The sequence below is a fragment of the Mastomys coucha genome, unplaced genomic scaffold (assembly GCF_008632895.1).
Source record: "Mastomys coucha isolate ucsf_1 unplaced genomic scaffold, UCSF_Mcou_1 pScaffold8, whole genome shotgun sequence".
Taxonomy (NCBI): domain Eukaryota; kingdom Metazoa; phylum Chordata; class Mammalia; order Rodentia; family Muridae; genus Mastomys; species Mastomys coucha.
The window spans coordinates 26963139-26979527 of record NW_022196914.1 but is presented as its reverse complement, the minus strand read 5'-3'; the positions used below and the strand labels follow the sequence as shown (position 1 = coordinate 26979527).

At 49.2% G+C, this 16389-nt stretch overlaps 1 protein-coding gene across 1 annotated transcript in view; it reads left to right on the top strand.

The window, feature by feature from the left end:
- Window positions 1-477: 477 nt before the first annotated feature.
- Ankrd33b (ankyrin repeat domain 33B) overlaps window positions 478-16389 on the top strand; it is an 87063-nt gene continuing 71151 nt past the window's right edge. Inside the window, exon 1 of the mRNA XM_031360284.1 lies at window positions 478-1072. Coding sequence (XP_031216144.1) covers window positions 716-1072 — 357 coding nt within the window. The 5' untranslated portion in view covers window positions 478-715. The remainder of the gene's footprint in view (window positions 1073-16389) is intronic.

Sequence of the window (16389 nt, the reverse complement as noted above, 5' to 3'; positions counted from 1 at the left end):
CGGACAGCTCCACCGTCCTCCCCAGAGTGGACGCCTTTCCAGGCTCCAAGAGAGTTTCCAGGGAGTCCCAGGAGTGCACCTGGCCCGGAACTCGGACTGCCCGGGAGGTGACAGGTCCTACGGCTGTCCCTCCTTCGGCCCCCGGGCTGATAACAGTCGTCAGTGGGGAGTGGGGAAGGGCCAGTCTCCAGGTGCGGGTACTTTCCGACGCTGGAAACTTGCTAAGCCTTTGGCGTCTCGGGACCCCATCTCCGCCCAGATCCCCTGGGAGCAGCCTTTGCGGGGCGGGGCACCCGTTGTCCCTCACGCTCGCTTTCAGCTTCTCGAGTTACAGCTTCAGGATCTCCAGAACGAGCCTTTTCCTGCTTGGGGCAAAGCGACCGTGTGGCGGAGGCGCGGCCTGGAGAGGACCACCTCTGTTACGCTCGGGACTCTAGCTGGAAAAGCGCCCCGCCCGCTGCCTCGCTCTCACCCCGCCCGGCGGGGCAGGGAAAGCCCCCGCGGCTCCTCCCACCCAAGGGGCTTTTCTCCAGTCGCCAGTGACTTTGCTCCGGGAGCGCAGCCGCCTGGAGCTGCTTTCCGCAAGGCTGGAGCGCGCGGAGCTCCTGCTCGTCTGCGAACGCAGCGGGGCAAGAGTCGGTGACCTCGGGGCGCGCCCCGTGTCCCTGTCCCCTAATCCGAGCCCCAGCCCCCGGCCCGCGCCTTGGCCTCCAGCATGGTGCTGCTGGCTGGGCCCGGGCCGGAGGGCGGCGGGACACGCTGCTTGTCCCCGCAGTCGCCGACGCCACCCCGGAGCGTACAGACAGGGGACGAGGACCCAGCGGACTACGAAGAGTACGAAGACTTCTCGAGTCTGCCGGACACCCGCAGCATCGCCTCGGACGATTCCTTCTACCCTCCTGGAGGCGAGGAGGAGTGCGGCGTGGTGTGCGCGGAGAGCGTCCCGGAGGGCGTCCCGGAGGCGGCGACCCTCCTGCGCGCCGCCTGCGCCAACGACGTGGGGCTGCTGCGGGCGCTAGTGCGGCGCGGGCCAAGTTCCGAGGAGGTACGGGAGACTGACCGCAACGGCCGGGTAAGTCCCGACTGGGTTTGGGTTCTCTCCGCTCTCCTCCTTCGCCCGCATTTCCGTGTCACCCCAATCTGCTGTCTCTCAGAGCACCCTTTCCTTCCTGTGAGGCAATTGGGACCCCATTTGCAGAGCGGGCAGGAGACGGTCCAGCCCGGCTTCCTACTTCATCTAGGTCCCTTTATCACCCCCCACCCCGAGGATCCCCGAATTCTTCCTAGAGGAAGAATTCTCCGCGCTGGAAATGTGTTGACATCTGGGGCGGGGTGGTGGTGTGTGTCCCTTTCATTCAGTGCCTCCCTGACTGTTACATTCCGCCAGGCCCCAAGTAGGTGATGGTCTCTACTCACTTTTAGGGGACGTTTTCCTACCCCCATCCCCATTTGTCCGCTTGGCCTCTCCCGATGTCCTTGCCTAAACACGTTGGTGCTCGAATTAGGAGCTACAGTTCCTTTCATTACTTAAACCGCCCGTCTTTTCCTTGCTTTTGCCAGTGGCCCGCCCGGCGACCAGCCAGCTTTCTGTGCGGTCATCGCTGCGGGTCGAAGTCTACGAGCCCTCATTAGCTACGCTCAGGCAGGCCATGTGCTGCGCCGCTCAGTAGGGGCACACACCAGGGTCAGCACGCGGGGAAGTAAGGGGGGCAGTCTCCGTTGATTACGCCAAGACTCAGAGCAAGAAAGTTTTAAAGAAAGGAAAAGAAAAAGTTGGAGAGCTGTTTCCACTTAATAGTAACTGAGAAAGTGACCGCTGTGGCCGTGTCCCCATTAGTCTCTCTGCTGGGTGGACAAACAGCCTCACCTGATTTCCATGTTCCGAGAGGCCCCATGGTTTTTTGCAGACTCAGCCTTGAACAAATTAGGGACGCCCGTGCTTCTGCTTGGGAGCCACAGCTGACGGAAAATATGCGGTTTAATATAGGGACCTTGTGACCCCGTGCCTTTGGCTTATCCTGGGGCTGTCTATGCGCAATGTTTTGTGCCTGACTGCAGTCTGGGTCAGACTTAGGCAAGTGTGAAGCCATTGTGACACTTTCAGCTTTTGATAACCCGACATTGAACTTGGAGGAATGGTTCGTGCTTGTGATGTGACAGGGAGACGGGTCTGATGAGGTCAGCACCACTCTGGTGCCTGTGGTGGCTGCTCCAGCTGGCGTGCAGCGGGAGGAGAGGCTCAGGGGGCTATTGCTCTGCTCCACTTTCAGTTTAAGTAAGCGAGTTTTCCGGGTCAGGTGTTGGCGTTAAAAACCTCCCCTTCCAGAGCGAGCGAAGCAGCGGCTTGGGGTGGTCTTGGCTTGGAAGCGCTCACCTGTGAGTAGCCGTTGGCTTCTCAGCTTTATTGTATTTTCCTGAGAGGAAAAGAATTTCCAAACAACAGAGTTTGAAAACAGCAAGCGAAATTGAGAGTTAAACCGTGCACAGAAGGCTTGGAGAGGGACCGAAGGAATTCCAGGCCCCCTGGAGAGCCCCTCCCAGGCCCCCCAGGCAGAAGACGACCGGTAGCGGCCTCCCTGAGTTCTTGTTTGTCTCCTGTGTAGCTCACCTGCAGCGACAACCTGTGCTGTGTGGTTTGTGACTCTGAAGTACCTTCCTGTCCCAGAGTCTGGAGAAGTCCCACACGGGTCTTCCCAGTTTCTCCCTAACTTGTTTCTCTTTTGTTCTGAAGAGAACATGGGCCAGTCTTGTGTCCTAAGCGTTCTCTTGCTGTTTGTTGTCCCTCTTCCCTTGATCTTGAAGATAGAGCCTTTGTTGTTCTGCTTTGAGTTTCTACCCCTTTGCACCCATCAGATGTCCCTGGGGACCCAAGGGAAGAATCCTGCCTGGGCTTTTTATCTCTGGGTCTGAGGACCAGGCCTGTGTTTTGTGTGCCCTGAAAGGAGAAAGCAAGAGACTTAAGGAGTGAGGTGGTGGTATGTGGCAGAAGACATTCTGGTCAGGCAGGCGGGGAACCAAGGGATGGTGGCAGGTGCAGAGTGGTTTGGTCACGGCCTGGAGTGGCGAGGAGGGCCGGTGGGAGCTAAGGCTAGGTCAGGTGAGAACCTAGCTGTCTCTAGCTGGCTCAGCATATGGGGAATTGGGAGTAAAGGAGTGTCAGTGGGCCAGTGACCACTCTGTAGTTCTTCAGTATGTCTTCTGATAGGTACATGACTGGCTTTTTTTTTATTTTTTTAACCATCTGGAGGTTTCTGTTTTAAGGATACTTTCTCTCGAAGGTCTTTCTACAGTCCCACAACTAAGCTCAGAGCTGGCTAAGTCCATCTGTTGAGACTGAGGGAGGAGGGTGTTACGGGGGGTGGGGGGGTGGGGAGGAAGAGGCTGAGATTGTCCGCAGCATGGTCATTTACAAGCAGGTATCCTTAGAGCACAAGGAAACGCCTTAGTACAAAGGTCCTGAGGCAGGAGCAGTGCTCCAGCCTGGCCTACAGGTTGATTTAATGAAAATCTTAAGGCAGGCTCCAGAGCTTTGGTGGAAAAATAGCAGGGTGATTGCATGAACAGCAGGTGACTGCTGATAGCTATTTCTGCTCAGGGAGAGCTTCCCAGGAGCCTCTAAAGCAGTGATTCTTAACCTGTGAGTCGTGACCCCATGGGGGGTGGTGTTGAACCCCCTTTTACAGGGGTCACATATCAGCTATCCCACATAGTAGACATTTGTTATTACAATTCATAACAGTAGCAAAATTGCAGTTGTGAAGTAGCAATAAAATAAATGGTCACCACAACCTGCAGAACTGTATTAAAGGGTCGCAGCATTAAGAAGGCTGAGGACCACAGCTCTAAAGGCTTCTGGATCTTGCTGCTATGCTGAACAGCTCACTTCTTAATAGGGAAGGGGTCCAGCCCGAGCTACAGGTAGCTGAGGACCATACCTGGGGCTAGAGGATGTGGCTGACCATGCAACTTTGCTTCTGAAACATTGTTCTGTAAGGATCTCAGGATTTGCTGTGCAACATTTAAATATTTGTTACACACACTCTCCCTGTGTTTTTGGATGCAGGTGGTTGGCTTCCTCTCGTTAAAGGATGACCCTCCAAGAACTCTTTTCCTAATTCTTTCCTTTGCATGTCGCCATGTCAGGCTTATTCCTTCAGTCCTGGTGGCTCTCCCTTTGTTGACATTGGAGTGGAAGATACCTTTGTGACATCTAAATTTGTCGTGGAAGGGCAGTTTGCATGTCGGACACCTGGTAAAGCTGAAGTGCCTCTGTGTGCTGAAATCTCAGGAAGTTTTCCAAAGTCACTGTTCACTTATTTTATTGGCACAGCAAACCCCCACCATCGTGGGGTGCCCCCCCCCCCCGTGAAAGGCTTACATCTCAATCTTATTCATCTCAGTTCATACGTGGGTGTGAACACTTTGCCTTGAAATACAATTGACGCATCTGTTGCATATTTTTTAAATGGAAAATTAATGAACGTAGAAATCTCATCTTCCTACAGCAAGGGTGACAGAGTTGGAGCAACCCTCTGTCCTCCCAGGCCTCTGTTTGTAGGTTTGTACGGCCTGCATGAGCATGGAATTAGGCAGATTCACAGAGAAGCTGAACTCTCTGGGTTTTGCTAGTTACTATGGACAGTGGGTTCTGGCCTTGAACCTCCAGTGCTTGCCAGGGGTCAGAGTACACAAGGAGAGGTTGGCTTTGCAATTTGGGACAATGTGTTCAGTTCATGTGTTTTCTCCCTCCCTTAATCTTGCTTTTCCTCTGCCCCACCTCCCACCCTGCCCTGCCGCCGTGTGTGTGTGTGTGTGTGTGTGTGTGTGTGTGTGTGTGTGTGTGTGTGTGTGTTATATTCTTACCATAGTGATTGTGTGGATATCAGAGGACAGCCTTGGGTGTCTGTCCTCACCTTACACCTTTGAGTCAAGGTCTCTTTATTTTGTTTTCTGCATAGTTAGAGTGACCTACAAGCTTTCAAAGGTTTTCCTGTGTCTGCCTTCCACCTTGCAATAGAAACACTGGGACTACGGGACTGGGATACAAGCCCACACACAGTACAGCGCTTGGCTTGATGTGGGACTGAAGGGTTCAAACCCAGGCCCTCATGCTTGTGTAGTAAATGCTTTACCCACTGAGGCATCACCCCAGGCCTGTTTTAGGTTTATCCTCCAGTATGGGGAAGGAGAGAAGGTGAACCAAATAGCATTGCTCTAGGAACTCCAAGGACTGCATTGGAAATGATTCTGCTCAAGTGGGTCTGGAAAGGCTGGGCTTGTGCAAGCAGCCGGCTCTTCCTTTCAGCTGACATGGGTGTGTCCACACTATGGAGAGCAGTGGAGAGGCAGTTGTGTATTAGGTGTAAGGATATCAGTTATCTATGACTGTGGTAGTGTTGCGAATGTTAGTCAGCCCTGTGTATGGATCCATAGCAAAAATACCTGTAATGTTTATTATTTGTTTTTTTTTAAGATAGGATTTCTTTGGGCAGCCTTGGCTGTCCTGGAACTAGCTCTGTAGGCCAGGCTGGCTTCAACCTCACAGAGATCTGCCTGCTTCTGCCTCCTCTGAGTACTGGGATCAAATGTGTGTGCTACCACCATCCGGCAGTAATCATATATTTATAAGAAGGTATTTGTTGGGGCTGGAGAGATGGCTCAGTGGTTAAAAGCACTGACTGTTCTTCCAAAGGTCCTGAGTTCAGTTCCCAGCAACCACATAGTGGCTCACAACCATCTGCAATGATACCCTCTTCTGGTGTGTCTGAAGAGAGCAATGGTTAATACATAAAATAAAATTAAAAAAAAAAAAAAAAGATACTCATGTGGGTTTTAGACTTGTGCAACTTCCAGCCCTGGCCTGAACAGGCCTATCACTTTGGGCCTCTGGGTGCCAGAAGGCAGTGGCTGCAAGCCGGGGGTGCAGGAAGCTGCTTGGATCAAGGCAGATAGTCTTATAGTCTCCTTTGAGGACACACACCTTAGGTGATCTAAGAACCTCAGGCAGGGCCCCACCTTCTAATGGCTTGATCATTCCTTTAGGAAGTACCACTTTAGGAAGCAAGCTTTTAATCCATAAGCCTTTGAAGACATTCTGCAAGCCAGAGCACCATGTAAGTCACACCTAGGGAACCCCAGGGGCTCAATAGTAACCACTCTGCTGAGGATGGCCAAGACTAGCCTAGAAGGCTAGAGTTTTCAGCTGTCTGCACCCAGCTGGTGGTGAGCTGCTGATGGTAAGACCAGGATACCTCTGCAGGTGACCCCCCTCGTGACTGCTCACCTTCCAGCAAACTGGTCCTGCTGGCTTTCTGTGGCACATGCAGGTTCCAGGAGGGCCATTTTGGCCCAGGTTTAATTCCACTTCTACTGAAGTAAGTCAGAGGTCAAGCCCAGGTTCACGAGGTGAAAATAGACTTTCTTCTCAGTGGAGGAGCTGTGAAGCGGGAAATGAAGGGGGATGGGGGGGACACTCTTCTTAGTATGTCAGTCTGCCAGAGGGAAAATGAGAGAGTCTAGGACAATGATATATACATACCCTGTATGTGTAGTTATTGAGCAGTGATATGTGTATGTGTGTGTGTGTGTGTGTGTGTGCATCTATCTGTTTGAGTTCATAGGGAAGTGCTTAGGGGTAAAGAGGTCATGGTCTGAGGGTGACCCTCCTTGACCTTTGGAGTTGAGCTGGCTGGGGCCGCGCTCTGTTGTTTTAACAATATGTAATCAGCCCCCATGTCAGCAAGATGCCTGGGACTTCTAGGCCACTGAAACAGCCTTTGGCTCAGAATCCAGCTCTCAGGAGGCTATGATGAGGGAGTGGTTGCTTTAGAACAGGCAAGGGGACCCAACGAGATAGGTCAGCAGGTAGAGGCGCTTGCAATACAAGGCTAACAATCTTAAGTTTAATCCAGGAAGCGAGATCAGAGTGGGAGGAGAGAACGCACTGGGGAATATTGTCCTCTGATCCTTCCCATGTGCATGCTGTGCTGTGTGCACCAGGGAAAGGTTTATTCTGGCTCGTGGTTTCAAGGTTTTTCAGTTCACAGTCAGTCTGGCCTGTTTTGAACCTGTGCCTGCACAGCACAGTATGTTGGGAGCATACGATGGGAGGCTACTCAACTTCATAGCAAGCTGGAAGCCAAGAGAGAGAAGACCTGAGGTACTAATTATTATACCTCCCACTAGGCTCTACCTCCAGAAGGTTTTTTTTTTTTTTTTTTTTTTTGAGACAGGGTTTCTCTAGCTGGCCTTGAACTCAGAAATCCGCCTGCCTCTGCCTCCCAAGTGCTGAGATTAAAGGTGTGCACTACCACTGCCCAGCACCTCCAAAAGGTTTTTATCACATCCTGGTGATGATACAAGCTAGGACCAGCAAGCTTTCAACATGTCAATGTTCATTTTATAATAAGATAATGTATAGAGCCCTTTCATTTTATAGCCAGTAAAAAATGGGGCTCATAGAGCAAGCAAGAAGGCTCAGAGCTGGTTCTCATGATCTCAGCTGCCCTCTAACTTCCACATACAAGTTCTGGATCACACAGGTAGCAGCACATGGATTGCTAGGTATTGACCCTCTGTTGGATGTATGGTTGGCAAAGGTCTCCCATCCTGCAGGCTGCTTTTGCACTCGATTTACTGTCTCTTTTGTTCTTCAGAAGCCTTTGAGTTTCATGTGGTCCCGATTTCAATTGCCGGCCTCATTTCCTGAGTAATTGGATTCCATTTAGAAATCCTTACCTGGGCTTGTGTGCTCTAGTGTACACTCTGTGCTGTCTCTTCAAGCAGTTTCAGGTTTTACATGGAGGTTTTCGATTCATTTGGAGTTGACTTTTGTGCATTGAGAGCTAAGGGTCTGGTTTCTTTCTACTTCATATGAACATCTGGTTTTCCAACACCATTTATTGAAGTTGTTGTCTTTTCAGCATGCATCTTTGTAAAGTATCAAGTGGCTATAGTTGTGTAGAATTAAATCTGGGTCTTCTAAGTCTATCTACATGTCTGTTTTTGTGCTAATGCCATGCTGTTTTTATCACTATAACTGTAGTCTAACGGGCATGCTGAGGCCTTAGTCTTTTTGCTTTTGATTGTTCTTAGCCCTCCTGTTTGATTTCTTGTGGACCAGTGTTTCAGCTTATTGGGGTAGTTCTGCATCTTAGCCATGGGGCTTACAGAAGTTAAGACAATCCTTTATGTAAAACAATGTTATTTATTTATTTTATGAAAGGCAATAAGAAAACAGAAGTTGTTGAATTGAGTGACGGCAGTGTGTTTCTTTCACGAAGTTTGGGAAGTAATTGATGTAGGTGGTCTGGTGTACACACACACACACACACACACACACACACACACACGTAATCATTCCCATCCTTCCCTTAGCTTCCTGTTCTCGGTGGAAAGGATTCAGATGAGACACACAGTGTGGTGTAGAGAATAAGAAAAGTCTCTGGAATAGCCTTCCCATCTGGCCAGATGATTGACAGGCATGCTTGGATTGACTTTTATAGGAGGGAGCCATGGTATGTTAAGACTCCTGTTAGATAGCCATCTTGGAGGAGTCAGGATTGGTATCTATCCTTCCAGGAAGTCCAAAATGTCATATCTCCACCCTGGACCAGAGATAGGATTCAGGTCTCATGCTTCTGACTGGTCACTTGAGTCCTCCTGCTCCTGTTCTTGGTTTTATAAGGTATTGATTATGAGGGAGGGGACCTTAGCCAGTGCGTATCAAAGTCTGCTGATATCTAACTGGCTACTTAGCAATCCTAGGAATAATAGACTAAGAGAAAGATCTGGGTAGGTAGGGTGGTGGGTGGAAGCCACAGAGACCTGGGTAACATGGTGTATCCTCAACCTCCTGTAGCTCTCAGGAACTTGAGATGACGTAAGACTAAGAGTTTGGGGCTGGAAAGATGGCTTGAGGTCAAGAGCACCTCCTACCCTTCCTCAGGCCCCAAGTTTGGTTCCCAGTACCCACATCCCATAAATCACAAATGCCCATGTCTCTGGCTTCAGAGGATCCAATGCCCACGTCGGGCCTCCATAGGCACCCCACCCACCCACCCACACACCATACGTACAACACACACACAAATAATAAAATCTTTAAAAGATGATATTAAGAATCTTTGATGTCATTATGTATATATGTAAGAATATCAAAGGTTTTTAAATGTTTTTGTTTTTTAATTTAAAGAACAGTTGAAAGTGAAATTGACTTATTTCTACTAAATCAGAGAACAGGAAATGGGGTAGATATGGAGTCCCATGTGACGTTTGGCTTTGGGGGAAATTGGATTGGAGTGGTGGGATTTTAGAGCAATTTCTAAGAAAGAATAAAATCTACAGGAAGGCTTTCAAAGACATATTCTTGTCAGAGCCAGATAAGCTCACATCCAAAGCGGGCACTGGCTGGGCAGGGACTCAGCTTCAGCTGGCTCTTCAATTGGAGACTGCACCTCTTCTGGGATGTCTCCGCCGAGAGAGGCATAGATGGGTGTGTGGTGGTGAGATGGATGGAGAAGTCCCTCTCTTTGTGCTTGTGGGGAGTGGGAATTTAAGAGTGTTAAAATTTTAGTACTACATCCTCTGACAATATGCATTTCTTATGTTTGTTTAGTTAACGATGCTGAAGACGGAGCCTAGGGCCTCACACATGCTAGGAAAATGTCCTTTCATGAAGTTGGTTAGAATAAAGAAGTTTGGCTTCATAGTGCAAGCCTGTAATCTCAGTTACTGAGAAGGCTAAATCAGGAGGATCAAAAGTTCGAGACCAGCCTGGGTAACTTAGGGAGACTCTTATCTCAAAATAAGAAATAAAAAGGAGGATATAGCTCAGCAGTTAGTTGCTCATGTTGCATGAGTGGAGTCCTGGGTTCAGTATCCAATTCCGGGAGTCAGACAAAGAAGTTACTGTGAGTGAAAAAGAACCTACTCAAGATGCTAACGCTTAGCTAGGCAGTGGTGGCGCACACCTTTAATCCCAGCACTTGGGAGGCAGAGGCAGGCGGGTTTCTGAGTTCGAGGCCAGCCTGATCTACAGAGTGAGTTCCAGGACAGCCAGGGCTATACAGAGAAACCCTATCTTGAAAAACCAAAAAAAAAAAAAAAAAAAAAAAAAAAAAAAAAAAAAAAAAAAAAAAAAATTTAAAAAAAGATGGTAACACTCTGGAATAATGTAGCTGTAGATAGAGATGGAAGAGGCTTGGAGAAGGCAGGGCTGCTACAGAAAGATAATGGAGGAGTCCTGGGATGAAGCAGTTCTTCTGTTCCTTGCTTGTAGTGACTATGGGAAGATATACATGGGCTAAATATACATGGAACTAAATACAGGTATGCATATACCCTCACACACATGCATGTACATACTCACATATGTATGTAATACTCTCTCACACACATGCATTCATACTTTCACACATGTATGTGCACACCCTTCACACACATGCAAGCACAACCCTTATATACATATATGCACAACTCATTCTCCCACAGTGCAAGCACACATTCTTACACACTTACACACATGTATGTACCTACAATTTCACATACATTCATGCAATACTCCAGTACGCATATGTATGGACACACCTTTACATGCATGGAGATATACATATACTTGCACACTGCACATGCATGCATACACCCTTGAGCACACATGCACTCACCCTCACACATACACACTTGCACGTCAGGTGACATCTGAATGCGTCCATGGCTTACAGCAATGTCAGAGTTTCTGGTATTACTGTCATGTCATTTTCAGGGGAATTGCGTCAAGGACAAATGTTGCACTCCTCAGAGTGCAACTTCCTGTGGGCCACTTAACTATTTCAAGTGGTTAATGGGGCTCCCCTGTGATGTCACCCCCCCCCTTTCTTCTTGAATTTACCTTTGGTTATGTGGTTGGAATGAACCTGGCTCAACACCGCCAAACCCATGAGTGTGTTATAAAAGAATGTGGGTGACTGGAGCCTTCCTAAGTGCATTGTCTTAGGCCTCCTGAGAATGCTGATCCAGGATATGTGGTGTCCTGGGTGCTGAGGGCCACTCCAGACCCTACTGCTGGATATGGGTGCTGCTGCTTCAGGTGCCCTCTATCTCTGGATGCCACACTCTTGCCACCCTCGCCAGCCCCAGTGACTGTGGTCTTTGCTGGCTGCTGTGTCAGGTCGGAGCAGGAGTGAGGCCACAGTTGAGCACACATCTTCCATCTTTGCAGTGCATCTTTCCCGTGCCATTCCCAGAGCATCCTTCTGGCTGCTTGGGGGGAGGGGGTGCTAAAGACCGTTGTGATGTTTGTTAGTTTAGTAAATATGACTCTTAGTTTCTCATCTTCCCTTGGCATGTCTACTGTAGTGGAATAACTGAAGATTTTTGTAGCAGGTACACACAGGCTTCCCAGCCCGGCCGCTACCATAGTGCTTGTTACATGTTTGTCATTTCAAAGTAATTAAAAATAATGCGCAGATGCCAGTCTCTAGTGAATGATCTGGTCGGGCAACTCAATGGTGGGTGGTTTAGCTGTTAAATCCATTTGCTATTTGTTTAAAAAAAAAAAGGCAAGGAAGGCATGCATTTATTTTTGGGCTTGCTGCCACAATTAGATCTCGTTTTTGGGAAATGAAAGTGTGGTCAGAGCTGGTGGGTATGCAGGAAGGGGATCTGAGCCAGGAGCATTGGCGACTCCTGAGAGCTTTCCTATGTGCAGGGTCTCGGGCCTCTCCTCCGTGTCTGTTGGGAGGCCTCCGGGTGAGCCACGTGTGCCCTGAAGTGCAGGAGCTCTGGAGAATTTCTTGGCGAAGGTACTGAGTCTGGTAGTCCAGGGTGCAAGAGCCAGGTCATGTGATCTTCCACAGCCACCTGTTCTTTTGAAATTGTATATTTTGTTAAAGATTTATTTATTTATTATGTGTAAGTACACTGTAGCTGTCTGTCTTCAGGCACCCCAGAAGAGGGCATCCAATCTCATTACAGATGGTTGTGAGCCACCATGTGGTTGCTGGGATTTGAACTTAGGACCTTTGGAAGATCAGTCAGTGCTCTTAAGCACTGAGCCATCTCTCCAGCCCCAAAATGTATTTTTTTTAAAGATTTATTTATTTATTATATGTAAGTACACTGTAGCTGTCTTCAGACACACCAGAAAAGAGGGCGTCAGATCTCATTATGGATGGTTGTGAGCCACCATGTGGTTGCTAGGATTTGAACTCATGACCTTCTGAAGAGCAGTTGGTGCTCTTCCCCACTGAGCCATCTCACCAGCCCCAAAATGTATTTTTAAAGGTTTGTTTATTTCACTATTTTGTGAGTATGAGTGTTTTGCCTGCATGTCTGTTTGTGTACCATGTGCACACCTTAGGGCTGGAGTTACAGATGGTTGTAAGCTACCACGTGGGTCCTGTGCAAGAGCAACACATAGTTTTAATGAATAAGCCAACTCCCCAGCCCTTAAAGATACTTTTTATACTTATTTTTCTTGTGTGTGTGTGTGTGTGTGGGCATATGTGTATCAGGGTGCCCATGTGAGGGTCTGAGCGCAGCATGCAGGAGTCAGTTCTCTCAAGTTTGTGAGGTCCAGAGTTTGAACAGGTTGCCAGGCTCTGAAGCAAGCGCCTTTACCCACTGTGCCTGATCTTTCCTTCTTGTTTCCTGTAGGTCTGAAATGGAAAGGCCGGTGAGTTTAGCACCACCTTCCTGTGCTGCCCTAGGGAATAATACATCAGCTCCTTAAATAGGAAGCATTTGTCCAGAGGTTGCTAACTGTTCATTCGGCAGCTATTGTTTCTGTGAGTGAGTTATAGCAAGGTCATTTCTTAGTACTGCTGGCTGAATTTTTTAACCAAGGAAAAAGGCATAAATGAAGCAGATGTTTGAAGCAAAAAGCAGTGATTAAGGACATGGAGCTGGATGTGGCGGTTTACACCAGTAATCCCAGCATTCAAGAGGCTGAGGCAGGAGGATTGCCTGCTGTGAATCTGAAAGCTGTATTGTGAGACCTTGTCTCAAAGATAAGTTAGAATCAGAAAGGAGAAAGAAAAGGGGGAAAAAGTGGGGTGTTGTGGCACTTGTTGTGGGTGTTGTGGTGCGAGTTTTAGTCCCAGCCCTTCTGGAGGGAGAGTTCAAGGTCATCCTTGATTATACACCCCCCCACCCAGAAGTCAAGGACTCTCGTCCTGTTAGTAAGGCCAGCTGCAGGGAGATGAGGAGGCAGCTCGGCACACATCTGGATACACTCTTGGGTCTGAGCAAGTGGGGACTGAGGTGCTGCTGTGGAAAGCAGAGGAGAGGCAGAGGGCCTGGAGGGACTGCAGCTGTCCTGTCAGTGATAGCCATAGCTTGTCATCTTTCTTGATACAAGTCAGAGCAAAGATGCCGGCAGTGGGGGCAGTAGTGATGGCCCGCCCTGGATCTGATGTTGGGGTCATCAGTCGGCCGATGTGTATTTCAGAAGTTTCCTTTTTCTTCAGTGCAGGCACAGCGCCAGTTCTAAAGGAACCCACCCTCCCACTCTGCTGCTTCTGTCAAAACCTTCGGTGTTGCTATTTGACGATTCATGGGACAATGAATCGTCCACTAAAAATAGTGGGCAGTGACCCAGCTCTCCCTCCTTTGGCTGGTGGTCCTAGGTTTTTTTTTTTTTCCCCTTTTGGTGTGAGAACATGGATGGGTTTATAGGAATTGAGTTCCAGGTTTGGAAAAGCTGGCTCACTGATCCAGTTAATAATTGAACCCAGCTCACTGAATTGTGGTGACCTTCTTTTCTCTGGAGGACAAATACCTGAACAGGCCGGGGACGTGTTTCCAGAGGTTCCTACGGGGCACTGTGGGACAGAGGAAGGAGAGACTCTACTATGGTTTGTCATTGGTGTGTCCTCTCCTCAATGGTAGCCTGGGCTAGACCATATTGATTGTGATGGTAGGGAGGAAGTCATTCACAAGGCACCAGGTAGACGGGCATTCCACTTATACTGGTAATTGTGTGTTTATGTGTGTGTGTGTGTGTGTGTGTGCACACGTGTGTTCGAGTGTACACTTACTGTGTAGGTGCATGTGGGGACTAGAGATTATTGTTGGGTGGCTATCTGTCACCACTCTCCACCTTAGGTTTTGAGGCAGGGTTTCTCACTGAAGCAGAAGCTCCCATTTCAGCTAGACTGGCTTAGCCAGTGAGCCCAGATCTGTCAGCCTCTGAGGGCCCCTTCACCTCTCGGCACCAAGGTTCCAGATGTACACACGGCCCTTGACTTTTACCTGAGTGTGGGCATCTGGACTCGGGTTCTAATGTGCATGTAGCCTGTACTCTACCCACTGAGAGCTACCTTCCGACCCTAGGCTGCGCTCATGACATGAAAGCCATTATCCAGTTGCGGGGCACAGAGCAGAAGATGTCTTTTTGGGCAGGGGGTGTCTTTTGGTAGGATAGAGTCGTGGGAAGGAGAGTTAGGGCTTCCAGCTCCCGAGGTGTCCAGGAAAGTAAACAGATTGTCTAAGACAGGTCCATAAGGACACAATGTGGTGGCAAGTTCATATTGAGCAGCTGTGGGTCAGCTTGCGTTAGAATGAGACTCTGTCTCAAACATAGAACCAAAGAACAGCTTAGGGGGGATTGCTCAGTGGGTAAAGTGACTTGAGGTCCCAGCACCGGTGGAATTGCCAGGTAGGTAACCTTGGCAACTCCCTGAACCGAGCTGGCCAGCTGATCTGTGGAAATCAGTGAGCTCACGTTCAGAAGGACCCCTTATATCAACCTCTGACTTCCACCTGCAGGTACGCATACGCACATGCACACGCTTATACACACCCACACACGCCTACAGGAATGTGCATGTGCACACATGCCACCCCCAGCACAATAGAGAGTAAACACAAACAAAACCTAGTGGCATCGCGGCACGAACCCCTGCCCATCTTCAGCCTTTTGGACTAGCCTATGGATTTTAGACTTTTAGACTTGGCTGGTCTCACAATCATGCGAGCCAGTTCCTTAAAATAACTCTGTCCCTGTCTGAGCTTCCAATTGGTTCCTTGTCTCTGGAGAACCTGCATTGATTCTGCCTTAGCAGTATGCTTTGCTGGCTGAGCCTCCTAGTCTCCAGAAGCTGTCAGCTCCACCCCGCTGCTGCCCTGAGGGTCTCACGGACAGATCAGCAGGATTCCTCCTGTTGGCTTCCTCCCAGCTTCTCCTGCTTCCCCTGTTGCTGGGTGTGGCCTGTGCAGCCACAGGCCTGGACTTCCCAGGACCCCTGGGCCAGTACTGTGCTCTGACAGCCTTGCTGTTTCCTTTTCTTCCCCCTCCTCCCCTCTTCGCCCCCTTTCCCTTCCCCTCTTCTTTCTTTGTCAGAGACTGACCTTCACTGTGTAGTCCAGGTTGACCCCAAACTCATGATCTTTCTGTTTCAGCTTCCCATGTGCTGGGATTACAGACGTATACCACTGTACCCGGTGGGGTTTGCATCCAGCCCTGCTTATGCCCTGCTCCTAGATGCATCCCTGAAGATACCCCACCTTCCCTCAAAATGATTTCAGCATCTGGGCTCCGACTGATTGATGGGCCTTCACTTAGGATCACTTCCTTCTCTGCTCTTTGATCTCCTCCACATCTGGATTCACTTCCACGTGCACATCCCTGGCTAACCAGACTGTCTTTGCAGCCTCTTCCTTCAAGGCTGCTGCTACTGCAGCTGCTGCCACCCAGTATTGAGCAGGAAGGTGGTACTCGTCTGGGAAAAGACAAACTCAAGACCCAGAGCACTTTGTTTTACACATACATTACTTTAATATCACCATGACTTCAGAAATCTGAGACACATCCTTGTAAGTCTCGGGCTGTCATTGTTTAATAATAGAATAAGATTTCCCAAGCTTGGCACTCCAGGTGTGCCACTCCTGGTGGTCCCACAACTTCTGTGTGAAGACTGTCCTGTGCATGGAAGGATGTTTAGTAGTGTCCTGTAGTGCCGCTATTAGATGATGCAGTAAGCACTCTCCCCAGTGGTGACAAACCTTCTGGACACTGTCGTGTGTTTGATAGGGACATAGTTTCCCCGGGGTCAGAGTCCCTAAGCCAGGGCAGGTAGCAGTGATGCTCCATCTGGGAAGGAGTTGTTTGCTCGCTTCTGCCTCTTCCTTAGCACCAGTCTGGTCAAATGGTTCTTAGTTACACAGTCATTCTTTGTATGACATACTCCTTGGTGTGCTTTGTTGTCTTTGATATATGGCTGTGTGTAGCCCAGGGTGGCCCCGAGAGAGACCACTCTTTTGAAAGTTGAAGAATGTAAATGCCTTTAAAGAAAACTGCCTACTAGCTAATTCAGAACATTCCTGTTACAGCCTCCTGTAATCAGGATTCCTGGCCCTCCAGACATGCCTGCCTTTTCTTCTTTTCCTTTT